At 40.0% G+C, this 26,236-nt stretch overlaps 2 protein-coding genes across 5 annotated transcripts in view; both read left to right on the top strand.

Moving 5' to 3' along the window:
- Positions 1-7,700: 7,700 nt before the first annotated feature.
- The window catches only part of OPN3 (opsin 3), a 46,550-nt gene continuing 28,014 nt past the window's right edge, over positions 7,701-26,236 (top strand). Inside the window, exons 1-2 of one of the 4 annotated variants that reach the window (XM_055235212.2) lie at positions 7,701-8,227; positions 12,318-14,837. In XM_055235212.2, the coding sequence (XP_055091187.1) occupies positions 7,855-8,227; positions 12,318-12,388 (444 nt within the window). In that variant the 5' untranslated portion in view covers positions 7,701-7,854 and the 3' untranslated portion in view covers positions 12,389-14,837. Of the gene's footprint in view, positions 8,228-12,041; positions 14,838-26,236 lie in introns of those variants that run through there. The other 3 variants (XM_055235213.2, XM_055235211.2, XM_063613548.1) reach the window with 3 other exon arrangements.
- On the top strand, positions 12,349-14,837 carry CHML (CHM like Rab escort protein). Its single transcript, XM_055235206.2, has one exon. It carries the CDS (start codon positions 12,349-12,351, stop codon positions 14,305-14,307), a length of 1,959 nt encoding a protein of 652 aa, XP_055091181.1. The 3' UTR covers positions 14,308-14,837.

The following is a 26,236-nucleotide window of genomic DNA, read 5'->3' as shown; positions in this document are numbered from 1 at the left end:
GTAGGCAGGAGCTTCAACAGTACATGGCCCTTGGTGACCAGGTACTGTTAAGAATCTGGGCCAGGCTCACCCTTACATTTTCAGAATAAAAAGATGACACAAGAGTAGAAGCCATCTTGGTGCCCACACTCCTCAACACGGCTGTCTCTTGAGTCATACCCCTGCAGTCTGGACTGATGCCTTATATACATAGGGGCATGGCTGTCCTGCTACCATCCCCCTTCATCATCATTTTGAGAATTCCCTCATCCTCAAGCTTATATACTATGTCTTTCTTCACCATGATTTATTCCCTCATTTTGGTGACTCATATTCAGAAATAGGGCCTGGAAGATAGACATGTTTTTGATAGTTGCATATCTGAAAATATCCTGATCTTTCCTTGCACTTTGTTGATATTTGGTTGGGTACAGAATTTTAGGTTGGAATTATTTTCTTTAAATATTTTGAAGATATTACTCCATTGTCTTTTTGCTTCCAGTGTTGCTGTTAGAAGGACTGTATTCTGATCAGCTTCTGTTGCTGATTATAAGCTATTCTGATCCCTGATGCTTTGTCCATAGCTTGTTTTAATTTTCCTCCCTCAGGAAACATAAATGTTCTCTTTGACCCCAATGTACCAACCTTTCACTATAATGGGTGTTGGTGTGGAGATATATATATGCAAATTAGTCATAACTTCACTAACCAGTTTCTTCTTGAAATTAAATGTTTACTCTTCCTTACCTCCTCTGTCATGTAAACTGCTTTTTTTTTTTTTTTTTTTTTTAGACGGAGTCCTGCTCTGTCACCCAGGCTGGAGTGCAGTGGCGCGATCTCGGCTCACTGCAAGCTCCACCTCCCGGGTTCATGCCATTCTCCTGCCTCAGCCTCCTGAGTAGCTGGGACTACAGGTGCCTGCCACCATACCTGGCTAATTTTTTGCATTTTTTTAGTAGAGACGGGGTTTCATCGTGTTAGCCAGGATGGTCTTGATCTCCTGACCTCGTGATCTGCCCGCCTCGGCCTTCCAAAGTGCTGGGATTACAGGCATGAGCCACTGTGCCCAGCCATAAACTCCATTTTTTTAACGGCAATGTAACAAGTGAGATTTTATTTTAAAAACAAATGTATGTATTTGGGGGTTGAGGGGACATGGACAGATACACAGTTTATGTATTAAGCTGATCCCTACATCTCACCCATCTGAGGAGCTGTATGCACCAGGAGCATTGACATTCAGAACCTTAAGGCATGCTAGATTCTCCTTTTTTTAAAAAAAGTTCGATCACATCCATTAAATTGCATTTCCTAAGGTAGGAAAGGTGCATACATGTTTCGCAAGATTTTCAGTAAGGGCTCTTCTGCTGCTCACCAGATACCAAGGTTAGAGGGGCCAGGGAAGAATGTGTCTCAACCCTGGGAAAAGGAATGCTTGATTGAAGTTCCCTCTCTGCTGTCACGTTATGATGCAGAAGGCTAGGGGTTATCAGTTTCCAAACAAGAATGTCAAATGAAACGTGTCTCCATTCCTCGCTCCCCTATACTTTGTGAAGGACTTCCTTGGAGTATAGGTATTGTGATAATTTAATGTTCCAACGTAAGAGGGTGTTTAGAGGGTTTTCAATGAACCTCTTTCTGTCTAAAGGACAGGGCTAGATGGCCCATGCAGGAGGATGTGTGCAGGCACTGGGAACCAGTTCTGCAAGCATTAGCTCCTGCTCACCTTCAAACTACTTAAGAGAAGGCAACGAGTTCATTAGGAGCTCAAGGATATCCTTAATGAGCACTTCCACAGGGAGAGTGTTCAGCATGGAGGAGCCATGACATCTCCCCATTTCTTTCCATCCCAGGGGCACTGACAGGGAGAGTCTGGGGCTGGCCAACTCTCTGCAGCAGACCACTTCCAGAATTTGGCAGGGCAAAAGATGCATACATATGTACAGAGGAACAGATGCTAGACTCTCAGTAGAGGGGCCAGACTGGGTCAGCTTGGGAGAGTCCCCAAGCAGGGGCAGAGAGCGAGATCCCAGCAGCCAGCTACTAAAGGCATTGCCTCTGCCGAGAGAGTTGTGTGAGAAAGATGCCAGAGATCTCAGTTTCTCTAGAGAACCTGAAAACCACCCTAGAAGAGAAAAACCCAACATTTAAAATTTGCTACAACCAGAGAGCACCAATATCAATTTTTTTTTAAAAAGACAAAGTCGCAATCTGTTGCCCAGGCTGGATTGCTGTCTCCTGGGTTCAAGTGAGTCTCCTGCCTCAGCCTCCCGAGTAGCTGGGATTACAGGTGCATGCCACCTCACCTGGCTAATTTTCGTATTTTTAGTAGAGATAGGATTTCACCATGTTGGCCAGGCTGGTCTCGAACTCCTGACCTCAAGTGATCTGCCCATCTCGGCCTCCCAAAGTGCTGGGATTACAGGCATGAGCCACTGTGCCTGGCAGAGAGCACCAATATCAGACTACAACTTTACCAATCAAGGAAGACTTTTTTTCCCTCACAATCTCAAAGGGGCCCAGAGCAGCATCTACAGATAACGGATCAAGAAACTGGGGGAAGCTAAACTTGTTTTCCTTCCCACCTCCACCCTCACAGAAGTTCTCCAGGCCTGACATTGGCTCTATCTTGGAGGGTGTGGACAAGCGAGTTTTACGTTGAGTTTTAGCTTTTCAGCATTACAATGTTGTGGCCTTGATGTCAACTGCAAGGGAGCAGAAAAGCTTTGGAAGCTGCCAAAATTCCATCTAAGGGCAGGAAGGAGCAGGTAGTCAGAAAACATTTGAAATGAGTAGGGAGAACAAGTTGCTTTTTGGTTGCAGCATACTGAGTTCAGCTTGCCTCATCAACTGGTTATAGTAGTTTACTTCTCCCACTCTGAGAGAGTGAGATGCAGGCACAATTTGCACATGCTTTTTTCTTTTTTAAAAAAAAATGTGGTAAAATATACATAACATAAAATTTTCCTTTCTAACCATTTTTAAGTATACCATTCAATGGCATTGTGTACATTTACAATCTTGTGCAACCATTACTACTATTGATCTCCAGAATTTTTTCATCATCTTAAACAGAAACTCTCTACCCATTAAACACTAACTTCTTATTCTTCCCTCTTCTCAGCTTCTGGTAACCACCATTCTACTTTCTGTCTCTATGAATTTGCTTGTTATAGGTACCTCATATCATTGGGATCATATAATATTTGTCCTTTTGTGTTTGGCTTATTTCCCTTATCGTAATGTTTTCAAAGTTCATCCATGTTGTAGCATGTACTAGAATTTCATTTCTTTCAAAATATGCCTGTATAATATTCCATTGTATGTATATACCACATTCCATGTATCATTCATCTGTTGATAGGCATTTGAGTTGTTTCTATTTTTTGGCTATTTTGAATAATCCTATTATGAATATTAGTATACAAATATCTGTTTGAGTCCCTGCTTTCAATTCTTTTGTGTATATACCTAGGAATAGGATTGCTAGATCATATGGCAATTTTTTTTGTTTTGAGACAGGGTCTCACTCTGTTGCCCAGGGTGGAGCACAGTGACACGATCACAGCTCACTGCAACCTCAAACTCCTGGGCTCAAGGGATCCTTCTGCCTCAGCCTCCTGAATAGTTGGGTGAGACTACAGGTATGTGCCACCACACGCAGCTAATTTTTTATTTTTTTCTGAAGAGATGGGGTCTTACTATGTTGCCCAGGCTGGTCATTGTACTCTTGGCCTCAAGCGATCATCTTGCTTAAGCTTCCCAAAGTGCTGGGATTACAGGAATGAGCTCACAATAATACTATGTTTAACTTTTTGTGGAACTACCAAATTGTCTTCCACAGGAGCCACGCCATTTCACATTCCCATCAGCAGTACCACAGGGTTCTAATTTCTCCACATCTCCACACAAAAACCAACACTTGTTTTTGTGTTTTGTTTTGTTTTGTTTTTTTGATGATAGCCCTTCTAGTAGGTGTGAAGTGGTATGTCATCGTGGCTTTTTGCATTTCCCTAATGACTAATCATGGTGAGTTTCTTTCCATGTGCTTTTAGGCCATTAGTATATTTTTGGAATAATGTCTACTCAGATCCTTTGCCTATTTCTGAATTGGGTTGTGTGGAGTTTTTTGTTGTTGTTGAGTTGTAGGGGTTCTTTATATAGCCTAGATATTAATGCCTTATCAGATATATGATTTGCAAGTATTTCTCCCATTTGGTGTGCTGTCTTTTCACTCTTTTCATAGTGCCCTTTGATGCATAACAGCTTTTAATTTTGATAAAGTCCAATTTATCTATTTTTCTCCCATTGCCTGTGCTTTTGCTGTCATACCCAAGAAGTTTTCTTCTAAGAGTTTTATAGTTTTAGCTTTTACATGTAGGTCTCCAATCAATTTCGAGTTAATTTTTATATATGATATAATGTAAGGCTCCAACTTCATTCATTTGCACATGGATGTGCAGTTTTCCCAGCATCATTTGTTGAAAAGACTGTCCTTTCCCCATTGAATGGCCTTGGCATCCCTGTCAAAAATCAATTGACCATATATGTAAGAGTTCATATCTTGGCCCCTTTATTCTATTCCATTGCTGTACATGTTTGTCCTTATGCTATGTATTAGGCTGTTCTTGCACTGCTATAAATACCTGAGACTGGGTAATTTATAAAGAAAAGGGGTTTAATTGGCTCACAGTTTTGCAGGCTGTACAGGAAGCATGGTGTTGGCATCTACTCAGCTTCTGGGGAGGCCTCAGGGAGCTTTTACTCATGGTTGAAGGCAAAGTGAGAGCAGGCATCTCACATGGCGACAACCAAATAGGGAGAGAGAGAGAGAGAGAGAGTGGGATGGGGGAGTTGCCACACACTTTTAGATGAGCAGAGCTCACTTATCACAAAGGGGATGGCCCAGGCCATTCATGAGGGATCCGCCCCCTATGACCCAAACACCTCCCACTAGGACCCACCTCTGATATTGGGGATTATATTTCAACATGAGATTTGGGTGGGGACAAACATCCAAACTATATCATGCTGGTGTTTTTTGTTTGTTTGTTTTTTTGTTTTTGTAAAAGATCGTAATGTTCTGCCATTATCCTATCATTACATAATTCTAAAATTAAAAAAGAAACATATATCCTTATCATTGCCTGTTTCTGTCAAGCTCAATAAATGTCCTTAATGGTTCATAGTATTGTAAAATTACTGTATCAAAAATTCTTAAACCTTTCTCAAATGCCTCTTACTCCTCCTTTGCATTCACTGCTAGTAGGCATTGCCCTGGACTTTACTCTGATTGAGTAAAAGCCAAAGTCCTTTTATTGAAATGGCCAAGGTCCTGCATATTCTGGCCATTCACTGCCCACCCACCTGACTGGCCGCATGTCCCAATTCTCATTCTTGCTTCCTTATTGTTCCTCCAACATACCAACTACAGTCCTCCTGCCCATAACCACCCTGTCTAAATAACAACCTTGACAGAGCAGGGGCATCACCATCTTAGACAAGCACTGCCATTTTAAAGTTCCCCTTGATCAAAAACCACCTAAATCCAAACAGCATCAGCCTAATGGCTAAGGTCAGCATGACTATACACCACAAAAGACATCTCTGACCAGAAACATTCCAACCCTAAGATAAACCCCTAAACCCCTCCCTGACCAGAGACATGCCAGCCCCGAGATAACCTCCCCTCCGACGGAGACATTCCAACTCAGCAATAAACTTCTCCTCCAAACAGAAACATTCCACGCCTGTGATAAGCTCTCTCACTCTAAAATCCTTAAATACTCTTAGTCTGTAAGAGAGTGCTCCTGACCGAAATTGGCCAGAAGCCCCTCTTAGGTTTATTCTTCCAAATAACCCTGTCTGACTGTTGAGCTGCTATTCGTGTTTCTTTCCTGTTTCTTTAACTCTTACAAACTCCTTGCCCCATCTCCCATAGCTCCTGGCTCAGCCTCCTGAGTAGCCAGGACTACGGACATGTACCATCTTGCCTGGCTAATTTTCTATTTTTTGAAGAGTTGGGGGGCGATTCTCACTTTGTTGCCCAGGCTGGTCTTGAACTCCTGGGCTTAAGCAATCCTACTGCCTCGGCCTCCCAAAGTGCTGGGGTTACAGGAATGAGCACCACGCCTGACCCCGATTTCTTTATGACATTTGTCAGTGGCTGACACCCTACGTATTTATCTAATTTTTGTTTGTTCTCCCAACACTACTGGAGTGTAAGCTTTATAAGGGCAATGACTCAGCAATGATGAATAGAGAAAAATATAGCGAGTTCTTTATTCATTCATTCAAATTACTATTTATTGAGAACTTACTGTAGACTAGACACAGAGGACACACTCCACATTAAACATATAGAACTTGTTAAATCGTTATGTTTTGTTCAATGTTTGTACAAATCTAAAATTAACAATTAAATGTGTGTATGTGTTTTTTAAGGAGTGGGTGGGTAGGAAGTCTCACAGATGGCTAGTCCAGAGCAGAAACCTTGAAGGAAAATCAAGGTGTCAAAGGCAGAGCACACTGCCCCTTAGCTATTGCTCTATGCACCAGGGTGGAGAACTGCTGCCAGCCTATTAGATCCTCTCTCCAGGGAATTCGGAATGTGGATTGATCCAAGCTAGTCATTCCCTACTGATCTTTCAAACAGAGGTGAGGGGGGTAAACGCCTGCAATGGAAAGCAGTTTCTTTAGCTTGCACAAACCCTGTGTTCGTCACCAGTGTCCAGGACGATATGCAGGTGTGGCTCGGGACTGTGATCTTCTTGTAGGGCCTCTTTAGGGATTGTGCAACCACAAAGGCAGAAGCGGCTCTTGCAGAGTGTGATGACGTTCACAACCTATATTTGACTTGTACTATATTCTCATCACTACAGGGGAAGAGGCCCAGTGGGAAATGTGTGCTGTTCTAAATATAGCACCTGCCTCCTATACCTGCTAGATTTAGGTTGAATCTTTCACTGCCTGTGAAGGACTTTAGCAGGCCTCAGTGACCGGAAAGATCTACCCACACTTTCAAGCACAGGAAGGACGGTATTGGAAGGCCTTGGGGTCCAGCCCAGGGCTTAAAGTCAGTTCCATTGGAATGCCATTTTCAGAGAGTTTTCATCCCAAACTTGCCGAGGGTGGCAGGCTCTTGTATCAGCCCTGGGACATGTGTCCTCTAGCAGTCAGGTAGTTAGGCAGGCACCTGTCTATCAATTTGTTGTTTTTCTTCTCAGTTTTCCGGTAAGACTACCCCGAGCTCTTCAATTTTTCTTTGCTTTTGTTTACATTAAGTGTATGACGCGGGATGGGCTTCGTAGGCTGGATGTGGGTTATTACAGCTTCCCAGGAAGGGGAGAAGCCTGGGGAGAAGCCCAATTCTTGCCAGCACGTGGTGGGCGCAGGCGCTCATAAATACTTAGGAATAAATGAATGCATAAGTGAGTGAATGAATGGGTGAGTGGACACGAAGCTTTCAAGGTGGGTGCAGGGAGGTGGGGGTGTGAAGAGATATCGAGGCTACCCTACGTCCCCCGGCCCCCAGGCTATCCCGCGACGCGCGTCCACGCCGACCAGCTGAAGGTGCCCAGCCAGTGGGGGCGGGGCGAGCTAGCCGCGAGGACGCGCCCGCGGGGGGCGGGGCTGAGAGGACGCGCCGGGAGCAGCGGAGCGGCGAGAACAGGCCGCGGGGAGGGGCGGGGCCACGGGGGTGCGCCGGGCGGAAGGGGCGGGGAGAGGGCGGGCCCGGCGCGCGATAGCGCGGGTACCTCAGTGCACAATGGCCAGAGCCGGCGGCGGAGCCCCAGCCCCACCCAGTGCGGAGCGCGCCGCGAGCTCCGCCGCACGCTGAGCGCCTCCGCCCGTCAAGAGCGCCGGCGCCGGGCCATGTACTCGGAGAACCGCAGCGGCGGCCAGGGCTACTGGGACGGCGGCGGGGCCGCGGGCGCTGAGGGGCCGGCGCCGGCGGGGACACTGAGCCCCGCGCCGCTCTTCAGCCCCGGCACCTACGAGCGCCTGGCGCTGCTGCTGGGCTCCATTGGGCTGCTGGGCGTCGGCAACAACCTGCTGGTGCTGGTCCTCTACTACAAGTTCCAGCGGCTCCGCACTCCCACTCACCTCCTCCTGGTCAACATCAGCCTCAGCGACCTGCTGGTGTCCCTCTTCGGGGTCACCTTTACCTTCGTGTCCTGCCTGAGGAACGGCTGGGTGTGGGACACCGTGGGCTGCGTGTGGGACGGGTTTAGCGGCAGCCTCTTCGGTGAGTTGGACTGGGAGGAGAAGGCAGCCTCCCCTCTGCAAACTTCCACTCCCCGCCTCGCCGCCCCCTCCGTGCGTCCGCCTGCCCCCAGCCTGCCCCGCACGGCTTCCCGCTCGGCCCCGCGCCCCCCGCCCGACACCGCCCCGCTCCCCGCTCGCCTCCTCACGCTGCTCGACCCCAGCCGCATGGCGGGTGCCTTCCTTTTCCTCCCCCCTCCCGCCGCACGCTGTCCACGAGTCCATTCCTGTGTTCTCTCATCTGCCCCCCACGTTGACCCCAAACCCCAGCCCGTCTCCTTTCTTCTCATTTGTTTTTACCTCCTAAGATCACTCAACAAGGCACGAAACCACGGCTTTTTACACTTTGAGGAAAGAGACGAGGGCCTGTAGAGTCAGGAGATTCAAGAAAAGAAGTGATTAACTCGTGAAAGTTGGAGGGAGTGATGAGATTAGATTCATATTCTACTATTTCCTAAAATGAGAGTAGAAAACTAAAATAGCAATATGTAAAAAAAAAAAAAAAAAAAAAATTCTCGTTAGTACTTGTAAATCTTTGAATGCTTTCTAGGGAGTGAGACAGTTTCATTTAGATCCTCAGAATGCAAATTGGCATGTGCCCTGTAAGCTATTTTTACTATTTTCCTTCTTATAGATGGGTTCCAGCACACCAGAATCTCGGGTGAGATTACAAATGGCTCAGCCAATACCATCTCAGGTGAACAAATACTGTAATTAGCTCTGCAGTCGGTAGATTTCATTAAAGTAGAACTTGATTGTTGATTTATTTCGGCAATACTCTTATTATAGAAGATTTAAGTTTCACTGAGACATGATGTTTTGAAGGATGATCAACAACTCAGCAAATCATTGAAGGAAGCGTAGGAAAGAAATTATTTTTTGTGTGCCTCAGGAATTTCATTTGTAGGGAGACTTGAAATAGAAATGTGTATTTCTCGAGGCTTAAAGTTCCTTTTTTAAATCCTGAAATCCATTGATACTTTATTGCTTTAATCTTGGTGGGTTTGGGAGAAAAATCTTTGTAGAATTATCAAAAATATTTTCTTATTCAGTAACCTCTATGCTATGACAAACCCAAATATTATATTTGTAATTATTCATTTTTTGGCATTTTGAAGGAAATAAGAAAATAGATTTTATTTGATTGCTTCAGAGGTTATAATATTTTCCTCCCCGCCCCTCATAAGCTTTAATCTGATAATTTCATTTGAACAAACATTTGAAAATTAGGGAGGGGACTGTAAGTGTATGCAGGCTGTGGTATGGATGGCTATGGGATTACACACCTTATATTAATTAAAAAATACCTATCAGGCAGTTTCTTCGGCAGTGCTAAGAAGGTTATTCAAGCCCAAGCCTAAAGTATCATCAGTAGTGTTCTCCAGGGTAGTCAACAGATGTTTGTTCACAGACATCAAAGTTCTTTTTTCCTTGAAGTGCCTTTTCTGTGCTGGAAAATTCTATTTTCATGCCCGGGAGTTTGAACACAAGGGTGTACTCAGTTCTTTATAAGTGCTAGCTGTCATCCACCCTCTTCCTCACCTCTTTCCTCTGCTGATCCCACCCTCCTGTGTCTCCTAGTCACTTCTCCCTTCCTGTTTTTCTTCTTCACCATCCCTCCTAGGGTCCCAGCCCAGTGATTTTCTAAGTTCACTTAGGTTTTTGCCTGAGGGCTGTCCCATTTTTCAGGGCATGTAGTGCTTTCAACCATGACTTTCTCCCTGTTTTTAATGTAGAGGTGGAAACCCTGGGATAAGAGATTCAGATACTTACTTAAGCCCTGGGGGGCAAGTTAGTAGTGAAGTTACTACAGAGTTTAAAAAGTTTTTAGCAAAGATAATTTCTTTGCCCGGAGTAAATTCCAGAGTTTGTGCTTCTAGATCCAGGTTAAGGATGAAGAAAAGGAGGGCACTTCCTGCATAGTTATCCCTGAGCAAGAACTACCTAACAGTGGAGTATTGAAAGGGAGGGAGTTAAAAATGAGGGAAGTAGCTTCTTGATGCAGAGGCTTTTGGAGAGGCTTGCCCTATCTGTTGGAAAGACCATTGGCCTGATGGCACAAGAGTGGATCCTGTTCCTGATCCTGCGACTCATGCATTGTGCGGGCTTTCCCAAGTCACTTAATCTCTCCAGCCATCAGTTCTCTCATCTGTATTATTGGGTAGTTCAGCTTAATGCTCTGTAAGGCCATCCTACTTGCTTTGCATTTTGATGACCCCTTTGATATCTGTAGGTTAGAACGTGCCTGATCTTAGCGCTTATTGATTGTGTCTTCTGCTCCTACTCCTACCCTGAGCCCTATCTTTCTAAGCCAAGAAGCAGCATATACTATGGTTACACCTCTTCAGATACCATCATAGATTCAGTCTCCGTCTTCACACCCTGCTGGAAGAAGCAGAATAAGTAATTCAGACATACTTATATTTATACTTGAGTGGGCCAGGCAACTGCTGCATTCTGTACTTAGTTCCTGGCTTCTTAGGGAATGCCAAAAATGAGTGGAATCCTTGATATTTTTGAGACAGAGGCTTTGACTAGACAGGACTGTTAGGATTGCCATTTTAGTTAAACTAAAGGTCTGTGCCCTACGCAATTTAATCTAAGTTCCAATTGAATGGCTTGTTTTACCAATATCCAAGATTATTAGTCATCTTGGGCTAGATAGGTCCAGCTTGTACTGATTTATATTTCAGTAGGTTTAACAGTAGTGAAAACCAGAGCTCAAAACTGTACAATGATGAATACTAGAAAGTTTAGCAGTATTATGTATATAATGCTTTAGCCTAAAGACTTTCAGGTGAGTATGCTCTTCAGCACCTTGGCCGTTCTACCTCGGGCCACACAGGGCATCACACAGATGTCTTCTGCACATGGAATGTAACCAGCATTATGCTCAAAGTTAACAGGAGAGCCTTTTTTTTTTTTTAACTTCTCCTTCAAAAATAAGAACAAACAATGTTAGTCTTGGCAGAGGATGTTTAGATAGACCTTTTGCTTGGGATGCAGAGATTCAGGGTTGCAGAGACAGTGGCGAAATGCAAACATCATTGTATTCAAATGTTAGAAGTAGGTATTATTTATGTTAAGATATTTTAATATGAAATCGGAAGTTTTCCTTTTTTACTTACACTTACACTTTTCCTTTTTTATATGCATGTGTATATTCATATACATATTTTTAATACATTTTCCTCAGGCCTATTATGAGCCTAAATATTTTTAAATGGCCAGTTGTTTTACTGAATTAATCCTTTTGTAATAATCTGACTAGTAATTGAGTAGAAATAGTCTCATGTTGCTAACATGAGATCCTAAGGGTGGCTGTGGCATGGAAAGGTCTTATATTCAGCTGTTCTGGAATCACACTCAGACTGTAATGGCCACAGAAATATTTTTAATCATGGCAGTATGCACATAGTGTATAATCTGTTTCTATAAACAGTGGAGCCACGCGTTCCGTTTAGTCTAAGCTCACAGCTGTGTATAGATTTATTCACATGATAGTTTTCTTAAAAGCTAAAGTTAGAGAATTGTATTATGTTATTTCTTCTTTATTTTTGTGGAACATTATGTTGATTCTGTATTACTATGTTGCCTGATTCTTGGGAGGGCTGTTGTATCTCTATTGTCCATTTTCAAGAAATTAGAAAATATGTGAGAAAGCATTTAAGACACGCTTTAGTAGAGGTTTATGTCCAAATAAGAAGTCACACTCCAATGGATTGTCATTGTTGCATGAAATTATTTTTCTCTTACATTGTTTACAATGTATTCTTTCTTGAATTTTCTTCTTTCAGAGAAGAGTTCCAGTCACAAATGCATATATGATGCATTTTGACATTTACTGCTAAGATGAAATGCAGAAATGAAACCACACATCCATTTTAGTATTCTCAGATGTGATTAGATGTACTTGCTCATGCTTTGATGCTACTGACTTATAAGAAAAAAGATGTTTTAAAAGGGTAACCGTTAAACAGCTAGGACCTGCAGCTTCAGTGCTTCTGGGATAACTGGAACATCAGAAGGACAGATTTTATTACAGCATAATCACACCTCATTTCTTTCATCAGCAGTTGTCACCAGACACTGTTACTTCCTAGAATGGCGGACAATCTTCCCACAGAGTTTGATGTGGTTATAATAGGGACAGGTTTGCCCGAATCCATCCTTGCAGCTGCATGTTCAAGAAGTGGTCAGAGGGTTCTGCATATTGATTCAAGAAGTTACTATGGAGGAAACTGGGCTAGTTTCAGCTTTTCAGGATTGCTATCCTGGTTGAAGGAGTATCAGCAAAACAATGACATTGGGGAAGAAAGTACTGTTGCATGGCAGGACCTGATCCATGAAACAGAAGAAGCCATCACTCTTCACAAGAAGGATGAAACTATTCAACACACAGAAGCTTTTTGCTACGCCAGTCAGGATATGGAGGACAACATTGAAGAGATTGGTGCTCTGCAGAAAAATCCTTCTTCGGGGGTGTCTAATACCTTCACTGAAGTTCTGGATTCTGCATTGCCTGAAGAAAGCCAGTCATCATATTTTAATAGTGACGAAATGCCTGCCAAACACACTCAGAAAAGTGATACAGAGATTTCACTAGAAGTAACTGATGTAGAGGAATCAGTGGAGAAGGAAAAGTATTGTGGAGATAAAACTTGTATGCACACAGTTTCAGATAAAGATGAAAGCAAATCTACAGTAGAAGATAATGCCAATGAACCAGTTAGAAATAGGATTACTTACTCTCAAATAGTTAAAGAAGGCAGGAGGTTTAATATTGATTTGGTATCAAAACTGCTGTATTCTCAAGGATTGCTAATTGATCTTTTAATCAAATCCGATGTTAGTCGTTATGTAGAATTTAAAAATGTCACTAGGATTCTTGCATTTCGGGAAGGAAAGGTAGAACAAGTGCCTTGTTCCAGAGCAGATGTCTTTAATAGCAAGGAACTCACCATGGTTGAAAAGAGGATGCTAATGAAATTTCTCACATTTTGTTTAGACTATGAACAACATCCTGATGAATACCAAGCTTTCAGGCAGTGTTCATTTTCAGAATACTTAAAAACTAAAAAACTAACTCCCAACCTTCAACATTTTGTACTGCACTCAATTGCAATGACATCAGAATCATCTTGCACTACAATAGATGGTCTTAACGCAACTAAAAACTTCCTTCAATGTCTCGGACGGTTTGGTAACACTCCCTTTTTATTTCCCTTGTATGGCCAAGGAGAAATTCCCCAGGGTTTCTGTAGGATGTGTGCAGTTTTTGGTGGAATCTATTGTCTTCGTCATAAAGTACAATGCTTTGTAGTCGACAAAGAATCTGGACGGTGTAAAGCAATTATAGATCACTTTGGTCAAAGAATAAATGCTAAATATTTTATTGTGGAAGACAGTTACCTTTCTGAGGAAGCATGCTCAAATGTGCAGTATAAGCAGATCTCTAGGGCAGTACTCATTACAGATCAGTCTATACTAAAGACAGATTCAGATCAGCAGACTTCCATTCTGATAGTTCCTCCAGCAGAGCCAGGAGCCTGTGCTGTACGGGTCACAGAATTATGTTCTTCAACCATGACATGCATGAAGGACACCTATCTGGTACATTTGACATGTTCATCTTCTAAAACAGCAAGAGAAGACTTAGAATCAGTGGTGAAGAAATTATTCATTCCGTATACTGAAACAGAAATAAACAAGGAAGAACTTACAAAGCCAAGACTCTTGTGGGCTCTTTATTTTAATATGAGAGATTCCTCGGGAATCAGCAGAAGCTCATATAATGGCTTGCCTTCCAATGTTTATGTCTGCTCTGGGCCTGACTGTGGCCTGGGAAATGAGCATGCTGTCAAGCAAGCTGAAACACTTTTCCAGGAGATCTTTCCAACTGAAGAATTCTGCCCTCCACCTCCAAATCCAGAAGACATTATCTTTGATGGTGATGATAAGCAGCCAGAGGCTTCTGGAACCAATAATGTAATAATAGCCAAACTAGAATCCTCTGAGGAAAGCAAAAACATAGAAAGCCCAGAGAAGCACCTTCAAAATTAGAAAAGAGTAATCTGGAAATGCTGTTTTGGACCTCCTTCATGGCATCAGAATTTTCTCATTTAAAGGACAATTTCCCATATGAGTAATTAAAAGTGGTTATATATGATGAATGCTATGCAGATGTTGTCTTTAACTCTCAGACATTCAATGAGTGATTTATTGATTATTGAACATTTTGTTTAGAATGGGCTACATGACCCAGAATCTTAAAACAGAGTTAGCTTTATTTTAGTATTGGGTATGTATGTAAGTGTTCCATATTAGCAACTCAGCTTAAAGGTAATGTATTTGCTCATGATCTTAAGATTTTATCTTTGTCTATAGAACAATTAGTAATACCCAAGTAATATTTTAATTACTTTTGCAGCTATTACAGTTGCTGTGGCCTGTTCGAATAGTGAAACACACACAAATGGTAAATTATGTGGATCTTTTGCATATAATGTAAATGTGTAGACATGGTGGTAGGAATAGCAACTAATACAAATGCCAATATGATAATAAAATACATTTGTCTATCATCGTTAAAAGATTAGCTTTGCATGATGCTTTATTCACTGTGAAGGTCTGAAGTTTATAATACCCACTTGACCCTTGTAACTGATGAGGCAATGACGCCACCACAGTGTTCTAATTTACAAAAAGAATTGGAGTTCAATTAGTGGTTGAAAAGCTCATTTTGGGGAGGTTGATTGCAAAGAAAATTTGAAGGATAAGATTTATTCTTATTTAATACTTCAGAAAATTTCTGCAGAGCCCTGCTCTGGCACTTAAAGAGCTTCCAACAAGTAACTTAGACCAAAAGGAAAAACGAAGTGCCCCAGGAGAAGATACTTCAGAAGGGCTATTCTGAAATTCCTAAGGAGGAATTCTTAGGAATTCCTAAGGAGAAACAGAGTGAGGCCTTTTTAACCTGGGATTACAGATAGTTATAAAACCCTCTATAAATAGATTACCCAAGTTTTTTCAGTGAGAATGAAACATACCACCTTGTTGGCTCTACCACTTTAATTAATGTCACTAACATAACTGATAGGAATGAATCAAAGGAGGATTTACCATGCCCTTTTGGTTGTGTCCCACTTAACAAATTGTGAAGTAACAACCTTCTGTAATCTCTCTTGCCTCTTAGCTGTTATCCAGAGTATAGAAACTTTTTTTCTCCCAGAACCACCCAACGTCATAAAACTGGTAGTACTCTAATGGTGAAAACCTGTGGAGCTGTCAGAAGACATGAACTTGCTTTTCCTCTAGTCCAGTTTCCATTCTTCAGTCAGAGAATGATGATCCCTGTGACAGTTTTTGCTCTGAAATAGTATTTATCATGTGCTTAGTACCTAGTATTATGCTTTCTCATAACAGTTTCTCAACAATCCTGTGAGGCAAATTTGCATGTACCTTCTGTATTAGTCTGTTCTCATGGTGCTGATAAAGACATACCCGAGATGGTAATTTATAAAGAAAAAGGTTTAATGAACTCACAGTTCCATGTGGCTGGGGAGGCCTCACAATCATGGTGGAAGGTGAAAGGCACGTCTTACATGGCGGTGGACAATAGAGAATGAGAACTAAGTGAAAAGGGAAACCCCTTTTAAAACCATCAGATACCGTGAGACTTATTTACTACCATGAGAACAGTATGGGGGAAACAACCCCATGATTCAGTTGTCTCCCATGATCTCGCCATGATTCAGTTGACCACAACATGTGGGAATTATAGGAGCTACAATTCAAGATGAGATTTGAGTGGGGACACAGCCAAACCATATCACCTTCAAAGAAGAAATAAGAGAATTGTTAGTAATTTGCTCAGAATCTGGTATGTGGAAGAGCCAACATGGGGACCTGGCCTTTTGTGATTCTAAAACCTTTGATCTTTCTACTAACATTCACTGTTAGAAGAGTGTAGGCGCTGCAGGAGAAAGAGAAAGTGCCCACGAAAATTAGTCTAGCATTGCCGGGGGTGAAAAGCACACACTGGTCCTGCAGCTTATTGAATCAGAGAAATGTGAAGATTAAGATGAACTAAATATATTTTAGAGCATGGATCTCATTGAAGCAGAATTTGGCTAAGTTTTAACAAAATGTTCTTCAGTAACACATCTCTGATCTGAAGATTGTGTTATAAAAAATATTATCAGGTCAAAATTTGTTCGGAATACACTAATTTTTGCTCCTCTATATGTGAGGAAAATGAGACCAGACAGATTTAAGTAATTGACAACTTGAGACTTAAGGTAGCAAAGTCATGGATTGTATTGACTTTTAAAAATATAGTAAAGTGATATTTAAACTTTATCCTAAAGTTTAAATCTAACAAAACAACTGAAATACTTGAAATAGACCTATAAAATAGTAATTGAAATGAGAAATACATAAGATGATAAATAAAATGAAGGTGAAGTTATTCCAGATCTACTGAAAAGATTTTCAATATCACAGATTATTCATAAGAAATTGAGAAAAGGAACAATAAGAAGTTGCAAAAGATGGTATAGCTGAATATAATGGAAATAGGAAAAATTAGTCCAAGATAAAGTTTGCTTTAAAAATGAAGAAAATGAATATACTTCTTAATACAAAATAAGTGGGAAATGAGAAGTTATACCAATAAAAAGCATTTAAAAATTTAGGGGATATTGTAACCCAGTATAATTTTCTGACAGGTTGGACTTTGACCCTAATGGACTTATTGGTGAACTTTTTCAAATGTTTAAATAATGTCTATCCATGTATCATGAAAGGCAATATGCTTCAAATTGTCTTTTGAGGCAAACATGTTCTCAATACTAAAAGACATTTTTAGAAGGATTTTATTCTCAACAGATGCAAAATGCAAAATAAAATATTGGCAAACAATAACAGCGACAAATAATTTACTATCACTCAGGATTGTAAGGCTGGTGTTAAGCAGAACAGCCATTAAATCAGCATCAACAGAACAAATAGTAAAAATCCAAAGTATTAACTACAGATAACTTCTCAAAAATTCCTCATTCACCCTTGATTTAATTATTTCTCTGGCAATGATTTAATAGACTTCTCGGAGTCTGTTAAGTACTTAAACCAAGAACTACCATTATTCCTACTGGGAAAACAAACATTTCTCAAGTGGAAAGTAAACAGTGTTGGCACCATTTTTATATATGGTTAAAGAGACCTGTCATTGCAATAAAAGCCAGCATTCACAAAATGAGGAAGATAGGGAAAGTAGCATAAATATTTTCTATTAACATGGCTTTACAACTGCTAAAACTTATAGTATAAAAATGTACTAACAAAGACTAATTCAAGAAGTTGCAGGATATACAATTTTTAAAAATCTCATTTCTACATCTTAGCAGTGACAAACTGCAATTTAAAAAGTGTGTTTGGTTATTAATATATATGAGACTTTTAAAGAAAGTTATATAACTACATTGAGATAAATTAAGAAAGATGCCTAAATAGAAGCAAGTTTAAAGAGCTATATTTTTAAACATGAGCAAACTCCCATAGGAGCCATTCTGGTGTAATGGAAAAGTAGTACATGGGGAGATAGGGAGTTTTTTGAAAACCAGAATTACAGTTCTCATTTCACTACTTACCAGTTGTATTCTCTTGGGAAAGTCACTCCTAGTATCTATTTCACCATCTACAGAAGAGAAATACTTCACAGAATTATTGTGAGGATTAAGTTAGATAATCTGTATTAAAATATAAAGCTACATCCAAAGGAATGCCAATATGTGACATTAGTATGAAATTTACTACAGTTCCATTTAACATTCCAACTGGTTGCTTTGTGGAATATGGCATAATTGTAATAAATTATTTAGGAAAGCAAGCAAAGATGTAAGCTTTTTTAATTTAGGGGGAAAAAATGGGAGCCTTGCTCTCCAAATCCATAAAACATGCTATTAAGCAACCTTTCTGAATATTCTGTGGTGCCAAGTAGAAAGTTTAACTAAAACTAATAAGCCAATGGAAAGAAAGAAATATTAATAACTGCTGGTGGAAAGACTAGCTAGATGTCAGTGTGGAAGGATTAGATCCACTTTACATGTGATATTCCAAATGAATTAAAATGTTAAGTATAAAAAGAAAAATAAAGACTACAAGTCTCACACCAATAGTGGTAAAAAGGAACTTCATGGCAGTTGATAAGGTAGGTCAACTAAGAGAAAAAATTTTAAACGTGTAGTAAATAGGAAAAAGACAAAACAAGATGGAATTTAAAAGAAGCTATTTGCATTACACATGGATGCACTCAATTTTTGTAAAACTATATGCATATCCATAAGGGTTTGTACTCTTAGGCAAATTTTAAAGAGATCATGTATAAATGGTATAAAAAATCAATTTGAATGGTATTCAAATTTCCTAATATTAAAAATGCAACTTTGACTTAGTTCATGCTATTGTATTAGCAAAATGGTTTTAATTGCATGTGTCCTCATAGCAGCAGCATTGTATATTAGTAGCCTTTTAAGAGAACTATGTAGAAGACTATAAAAAGGGCTTTATAACTGATCTATCTATTGACATACTCACTTTGAGTGGCATATGCCCAGGAAAATATTTAAAAGAAAGAAAAGCTATTTGTACAAAGTTTTCTAGCAATTCCACTCAGATAACTTTAAGGGGAAAAAAAGCCCAACGATTGGGAAATGGTTAAGTAAATTTTGGTGTATTGCTAGTGCTATTACAGAATGTTATATAGCCATTCAATAATATTGATATATGTAAAATTGTATGCAAAAAAGTGAGATTCAAAAATGTTAATAAGAACATAAATTATGTTTACTGATATATGTGAAAATTTAGGTCTACATTGAAAAGAATCAGAAGATAACATGTAATTAACTTCAGTTTAACATTAGGGGTTCTTTATTTTTCTTCTGTTAAATATTGATGTATGCAATAAAAAATAAAAGATTAATTGGTAAAGTGGTTTACTGAACTGGTGAGAAAATTACTGATTTCTTAGAAGTTTCTAAAATTCTATTTTAAATTAAAATACACATTTCTAGGTGTTAAAGTCAAAAAAGATCATCTTCAAATATGTGTGGTAGAAAGTTTTACAAATAATGGTGGGAAGGAATTCTTGGTCAAGATGGACTTCATAATTTATTTTTTCTTAGTTGATCACCATTAAGGAATAGTAATAGAAATAGTAGTAATACATTCTAGGACATCAGCATGAAGACGTCATATACTAACTAAAGTATGCCCCTAAATGCAAACATGTCACTTGGGAATCTTAAAAACCGTGGAGATGAAAGTTGGATTCATAGATGTGACCGAACCTGGTTTGCAGAGAGACCTGTGCAAAGGCCAGATCTTGGGGGACTGAGGATGCGACAGACCCTTTCTTCCAGTCAGCGTGAGAGATCCAAATCAAGGTGATTTAATTTAATAAACATCCATTGAACACCTACTGTGGGTTATGAATTGGCATTATTCTGGGAAATTAGAGATATAAAAATAAGTGCTCTGTACCTGACAAACATTCTGTTGGAATGTTTTCCTTAAGGTAAGGTACCTTTTACCTTAATGAGCATTTAAGACATTTTTTACCCATCTCACTCCCCACTGTAACTAGCACTTCCTGTTTCCTGGCAAAAGAAAAAACAGAAGTCTCTGCCTTGTGCATGGCATCCCTTTTAAAAGGTGCCAAAACTTACTACACAATTGAAAACAGGTGGCTTAAAGGTTAAAAGCCGAATCATTTAACACTCTCCGAAATCTATTTCAGATGACATTCAGTGAGTTAAGTTTTTCACATTAATCAGAAACTTTTTCTTTTGCCTGGGGAAGGAGTCAAGAGGAGTTCCAGGGGATTGGGTCTAGAAGCCCAGGACATCATGGGCTTAGAGAGAGGAAGTATAAAGAAATTAGATCATAAAGTTTCAATACCAAGAAATTCTGATTTAAGATTAATTTTATTTGCCTTCATCTTGATGGATCAAGTGAAAGTCATGCTCCTATTGCATAGAGGTAGCTGCTTCCTCTGAAGATTTTCAGATTTTTATTTTAGTATTTTTACCTTCATTATAAAGAGGCATTTGTAGTGTAGTTCATCTCCTTTTAACCAGCAACCAAATGTATTCACATTTCAACAGCAGGGGACACAGTACTTCCAGCTTTCTGTAAGGCATGAACAGTACCAAAGCTGAGTGATTCACCTGAAAGAATTTGGCTATAACAAAAATATATGACAACAGTTCTGCTCAGCATATGTAGGAACGCTTTTCTCTTGACAACTACATTTTCTTACGTGATCCTCAGGACAACTGTGTAAGGTAAGAAAGGGCAGGTAGTTATACCAGTTTTTTTTGTAGATAAAACCTGGAGGAGTTAAGTGACTTGCCTGGACTCTTGTACTTTGTATTTAGACCCATTAATGAGAAGTGAAATGCTACTGTTGTGCTTTGCTTGCATCTCAAGAGTGATTTATTACATGTAAGGGTATGTAACACATAAAGCACTATTTAAAAAGTGGAGGCTTCTGGAACTTTAGATTGGCTTTTCAACAAATAGCAAAATAATCCTATAAATTACAATTTTTATAATTATAATAAAATGGGCCAACTGTGATTGAAAGAAGGGAGTTAAGTTCACTCCTGAAATCAGAAAAATGATTTCTTTATTCTGATATGTCAAGAGCTTAAAATCTTTATATATAATACCTTCATTGGTCCCTGCTGATGTCCTATGATTCTTGGCATTTGCTTGTTGCTAAATATATATTTAATTCTAATACACTCAGGACAACTATTTAATATTAATAAAGGCATACATATCAGAGGAATGACTGGATTCAGAGGTGCAGAGTTGACAAAAGTGTAGCAGGAAAATGAATACCTGATTATAATTAAGTCAATGATATACATGTTTAGGCATTTTATAGTTTTAAATAATCCTTGATACTAGTACAGTGTGTTTTATGCCAGTTCTTTATTACACATCATATAATTAAAGCCCTTGAGTTCTCTATTTCTGCTCACTTGAGACTTTTACTCATTCCTTATACATCTCTGACATAAAAATAAATATTACCTAGTATGGGAAACTTTATTTTTTATCATTACTAAAAGTTAATTTTACTATATTTGTAAGTTAAGTTTACAGTTAAAGCTTGTGTAACCATTGCAGTATTTTACCAACTATAAAGGAAAAATTTGGGGGAATGTATTGGCTGAGGAGGTGCTTGGAGTCTTGTTTTTAGGCAATTAATAATACGGTTAATTTCCTAAAATGATTTAAGTGAAGTATTATGGAGAAATGAGCTGTACATTGTTCTGTTCTCATTTTATAGCTACATAACATTATTTGTAATGGCCCCTGCTGTTGAAACATAAGTACCAACCAGATACTAAAAGTAAAAAGCAAAAGATGAGAATTGCACTGGAAATAGTTTGTCAGGAGATTGTGATCTCCTTTCAAACAAAGACGATGTGTATGGTACCTCTGCATTCCCTGCAGTTGCCTACATATCACAGGTATCCCCACAACGATTTGCTAATTGAAAGACCAGCTAGCAGTTTCCAGTGGCTCTTTTCTTCCATGTCATCCTCTTGCCTTCACACTGTTCTAGGTTCCAACCTGAGGAACAGAGGACCACTAGGACCCATCTCTGGTAAAATCTATCGCAATCATAGTCCTGGCTTCTTGTATTATTAGTACAGATTATTAGTTTTAGGGTAAGCCTATATGAGTCAATAAAGCTACTTAAAAATAGTGCACATTTAAATATAAGAGGTTCCATCTAAATAATTTCGCTAATTTTCTCCCATTAAGGCAGTGATTCTTAAACCAGAGTGTTTGGCCTTTTATTGGCAAAGTCTGGAGACATTCTGGTTTTCACATCTGGGAATCAGATGCTACTGGCATTTAGTGGGTAGAAGGCAGAGGTGTTGTTCAACATTCTGCAATGTGCAGGTCAGCTCCCTCATAACAAAGAATTATCCAGCCTCAAATATCGATAAGCACCAAGTTGAGAAAAACTGCACTAGAGCAAGTGTTGAATATTCATAAGGAGTCTGCTTTCCTCCTCAGGTTTTCTGACCCTATCAGTGCTTCTTCGACAGGGTCATTGTTGATGGGAACTGCTGTCTTTGCTGCTCCCATATAGATCCCCCAGTTCTCCACCCCTTACCCTCACCAATCCACAGTGACTTCCTTCTGGGATTTATTATAACACAGATTCCAAAACAAAAGTCAGAGAATTCGAGAATATTTTTCATCCTGCCCCAGTTTGGTATAGGTTAGAAATTTGCAAATTTTGGTATTTTTAAAATAATTTTATCCAGAAATACAGTTCCTCTGCAAAGCAATTATGTTAATAGAAATGAGAGGTAATCTTTCTATGCATGGCAACTACCTCAAAATCAATGTAAAAACATTTTAGCATACTGTTTTTGGAAGGGGTGCTATTCACTTGACAGGCTATTGGCAAATTAATCAAATTACACATATATAACAATATTATGGCTTCAGAGAAGCCTATTGAAGACTAAATAAACCATCCATAATTGTACACACATTTGCACTCACTGGTGGTTCACCAAACAATGAGATAGGCAGCAGCTTGGTATTTTGTAGATGGGTGTTAACTATAGAAAATACTTAATTGCGATGGAATGAGTCAGTACGCTTAATGCAGATAAGAACTTTAACTAGATACTGCCAAGTGAAGCATAGGGTTCATTACAATGTAATATTTATTGAGCATGAGCCTTGTCCCAGGTTCTGTGCTAGACTCTGGGATACAGAGATAAAATTGTAACTAACACTTAGCACTAACTGGATGCCAAGTACTGCTCTGCATGGTTGCTATATTTATTTTATGTTATCCTCATAAAAACCCAATTGGGTAGGTATTTTATTGTCCCCATTTTGCAGACGGGTAAACAGACAATGTGAAGACAACGAGCTTGACCAAGATCACACAGCTGGTAAGTGGTAGAAGTGGGCTTCAAACCCAGGCAGTTTGATTCCATAACCCCCAAGCTTAGTGCACATGCTATACTGGGATGTGATGTGGTGCCTTCAGAGGTGTCCGGTGAAGTCCAGGAACACTAGTAACGGCTTATGTGCCAGGAACTGTTCTGATTTCTTCACACGTTTTATCTCAATTTTTAAAGCAACTCTGTGAGGTAGGTATTAATGTTTCCACATGTAGATGAGAAATAAGGCTCAGTAATTCTCTGGAAGTCAGAATCTGTAAGTAGTGGAACGCTGAAACCATTGGGCCTGACATTGATGCACAATTAACCACTATTAATCAGGCTGTGATCATTTCTACAGTATATAAACAGAGTAGTCCTACTAGGGAAATCTAGGAATGCTTCAAAAAAGAAAAGGTGTTTCTGCTTGGCCCTGATGATTGAGAAGGATTTCCATGGGCTGATATGAGGAACAATACCCCATGTAGGAAGAATAGCAGAAACAGGCATGGGGGCATTGAGGACAGTCTGCATGGCTGGAGCATGGAGTGCCTGGCCTGGCGTGGAGAGGCAGGACAGGTGGAAGAGGGTCCACGGTGTCTGGAGCATGGAGTGCCTGGCCTGGCGTGGAGAGGTAGGATAGGTGGAAAAGGGTCCACGATGTCTGTAACCTTGAATAGCTTGCTAAGATTTGGGGGCTTTTATTCAGTGGATGAGGTACTGTGGACGGTTTTTCTTGATAAGACTTATGTTTCAAAGGTTAGCCTGGTGACATTGGAGAGGAGGCTGGGAAAAAGGTGTGGATACTGGAGGCAAGGGACTGGCAAGGAGGAAGAATGTGATAAGGCCTGGATAGGGCAGAGCGAAGGGAATGAAAGAGGCAGAGACCAATTTGAAGACAGAAATACAGGATCTGGAAAATGTCTACATTACAAGTTAGGTAGAGAGGGAAGGGAATTGAGAACGTCTAAAATTTCAGGTTTGGTGTCTGAATGTATATAATTCATTTAACTGGAAACAGGGTTTGAGGAAAAGCAAATGGATTTAGTTTTGGTTATACAGGGTGATCAGTATATGGCTCTGGAAGATCTTGGAGGGCTTTGTATGCCATTCTAAGGAATTCTGACTACTTTATCCTAGTGGAGAAGCACCTAATGGTATTAAATAAGGAAACAGATTGCATTTGCTTATCTTTGTGTCCGTATGGAAGATGAATCAAGGAGAGGCAAGAATGGAGAAGGGTGATCAGAGAGAAGGCTATTAAAATAGTTTGGCAAGAGATGGTGAGAGTCTGAATTAGGGCAATAGTAGTCAGGACAACAAAGGACAGATTTGAGAACTGTTGAGATAAATTAGCCTGACTTAGTGATTGACTGAATGGGAGTACTGCAAAAATGTAAGAGAAATCAGAAAAAAATTAATAGCTGTGGACTTGGTAATGCAAACATGGTGCCCTGCCTGATTTGGCAAAGTAACTCCCACCCCTGGATTAGTCCTGAGCCAGAAAGAGGTTTTTTTTTTTTTTTTTTTTTTTTTTTTTTTTTTTTTTTAAGATTTCTAGGTATAGACTCTTTAAAAAAACAAACTTCCTGGGCTGCTTAAAGCTCAGGGATTTGAGTCAGAGCATGCCAGTACTTTGATTGCCAGGGAGTCTGTCCAAATACAAAGAAACTAAGCCAGTGATGGGAGGAGAGAGCCAAAGCCCTGATGACATTGCTTCAGGCCCCTGGATGATGCGGCCCACATATTTCTACTGGACACTATGCTTGAAGCCAGTGCCACTTTGGACTTGCCAGTTACATAAGATCACCCACTTACTTGCTCCTTAAAGGGAAAAAACATACGGTATAGAAATAGCAGATGATGCAGAAGAGAGAAGTGTTATAGAAGCCAAGAGGAATTTCAACAAGAGCGTGGGCCAAAGTGTTAACATTGCAAAGAGGCTGGGTGAAACCAATGTTTTAGCAATTGATTTATCAATTGATGAAATTCTAGAACAATGGTTTTAAACTGAAGAGTGCTAATGAATTGAATGGGCATTTCTTTAAAATGCGGATCGCCAGGCAGCACTCCTGCATTCTGGGTCAGTAGGTACACAGAGGACTATTGTAATCGATTGCTGGGTGGGTGGTGGGTTGTCATGCATTGTGACATAAATAAGAGGGAATCAAACAAGTGTCAGATGATATGGTAGTGAGATTTAATTTCTCTTCTGGTGAGTATTTTGGCAAGTTATATGAAAGCATTAAAATTTTGCACACCTTCTTACCTAACAATTATATTGTCAAGAATTTAACCTAAGGAGATAATCATGAATGCATATAAATATATAGCTACACTGATTATAATGTCCATAGCTAACAGTAAGTGTGTACCATATGCCAAGTACTATGATAAGAGCCTTATGCATATTAATGAACTCTATTTTTGTCTCAACTCCATGAGGTAGTTAGTTACATCAGTACTCCATTTTACGTTTAGAAAATTAAGGCACCAGGAGATTAATTTGTTCAAGGTCACACAAAAAGTAGAGGATGTGGAACCTAAACCAGTGCCCTTGATCACTATGTCTCACTCTCTCCCCACTGCACTGTTAGAAGAGTGAAACATTGAAAGAAATTCAAAAGTCCACAGTTTGAAGCTGAGAGAGCACATATTCCAGAAATCAACATACCACCAAGCAAATCATTCAGGACCTACACCTTGGAAACACTCTTTACCCTGCCTCTTCCCAGGAGATGATCAGAACTGATCCCATAGTACCTCACACTCCTGCGAAAATCAGTTGATGCCAGAAGGGAAAACCTCTCCCGTTGGCCATGCCTGGGCTCACATCTCTTTATGACCCATTATATTTATTGATCTGTTCCAATCCTGAGCTTCCACTGGATCCTCCCTTCATGAGCAGTACACTCCCCTATAACTTCAACATCTTTGAACATTTCTCTACCTCCTTACTTTAACTTAACCCTGGCTGCCCCCAAGAACCCTACTTTCCC

Source organism: Symphalangus syndactylus, chromosome 19 (assembly GCF_028878055.3).
Source record: "Symphalangus syndactylus isolate Jambi chromosome 19, NHGRI_mSymSyn1-v2.1_pri, whole genome shotgun sequence".
NCBI lineage: Eukaryota > Metazoa > Chordata > Mammalia > Primates > Hylobatidae > Symphalangus > Symphalangus syndactylus.
Note: the sequence above shows the minus strand (reverse complement) of the source record. Positions and strands in the feature narration are given on the sequence as shown.

Excerpts from the sequence above, each read along its gene's own strand:
- CHML (XM_055235206.2), top strand. The coding sequence starts at position 12,349 with ATGGCGGACAATCTTCCCACAGAGTTTGATGTGGTTATAATAGGGACA.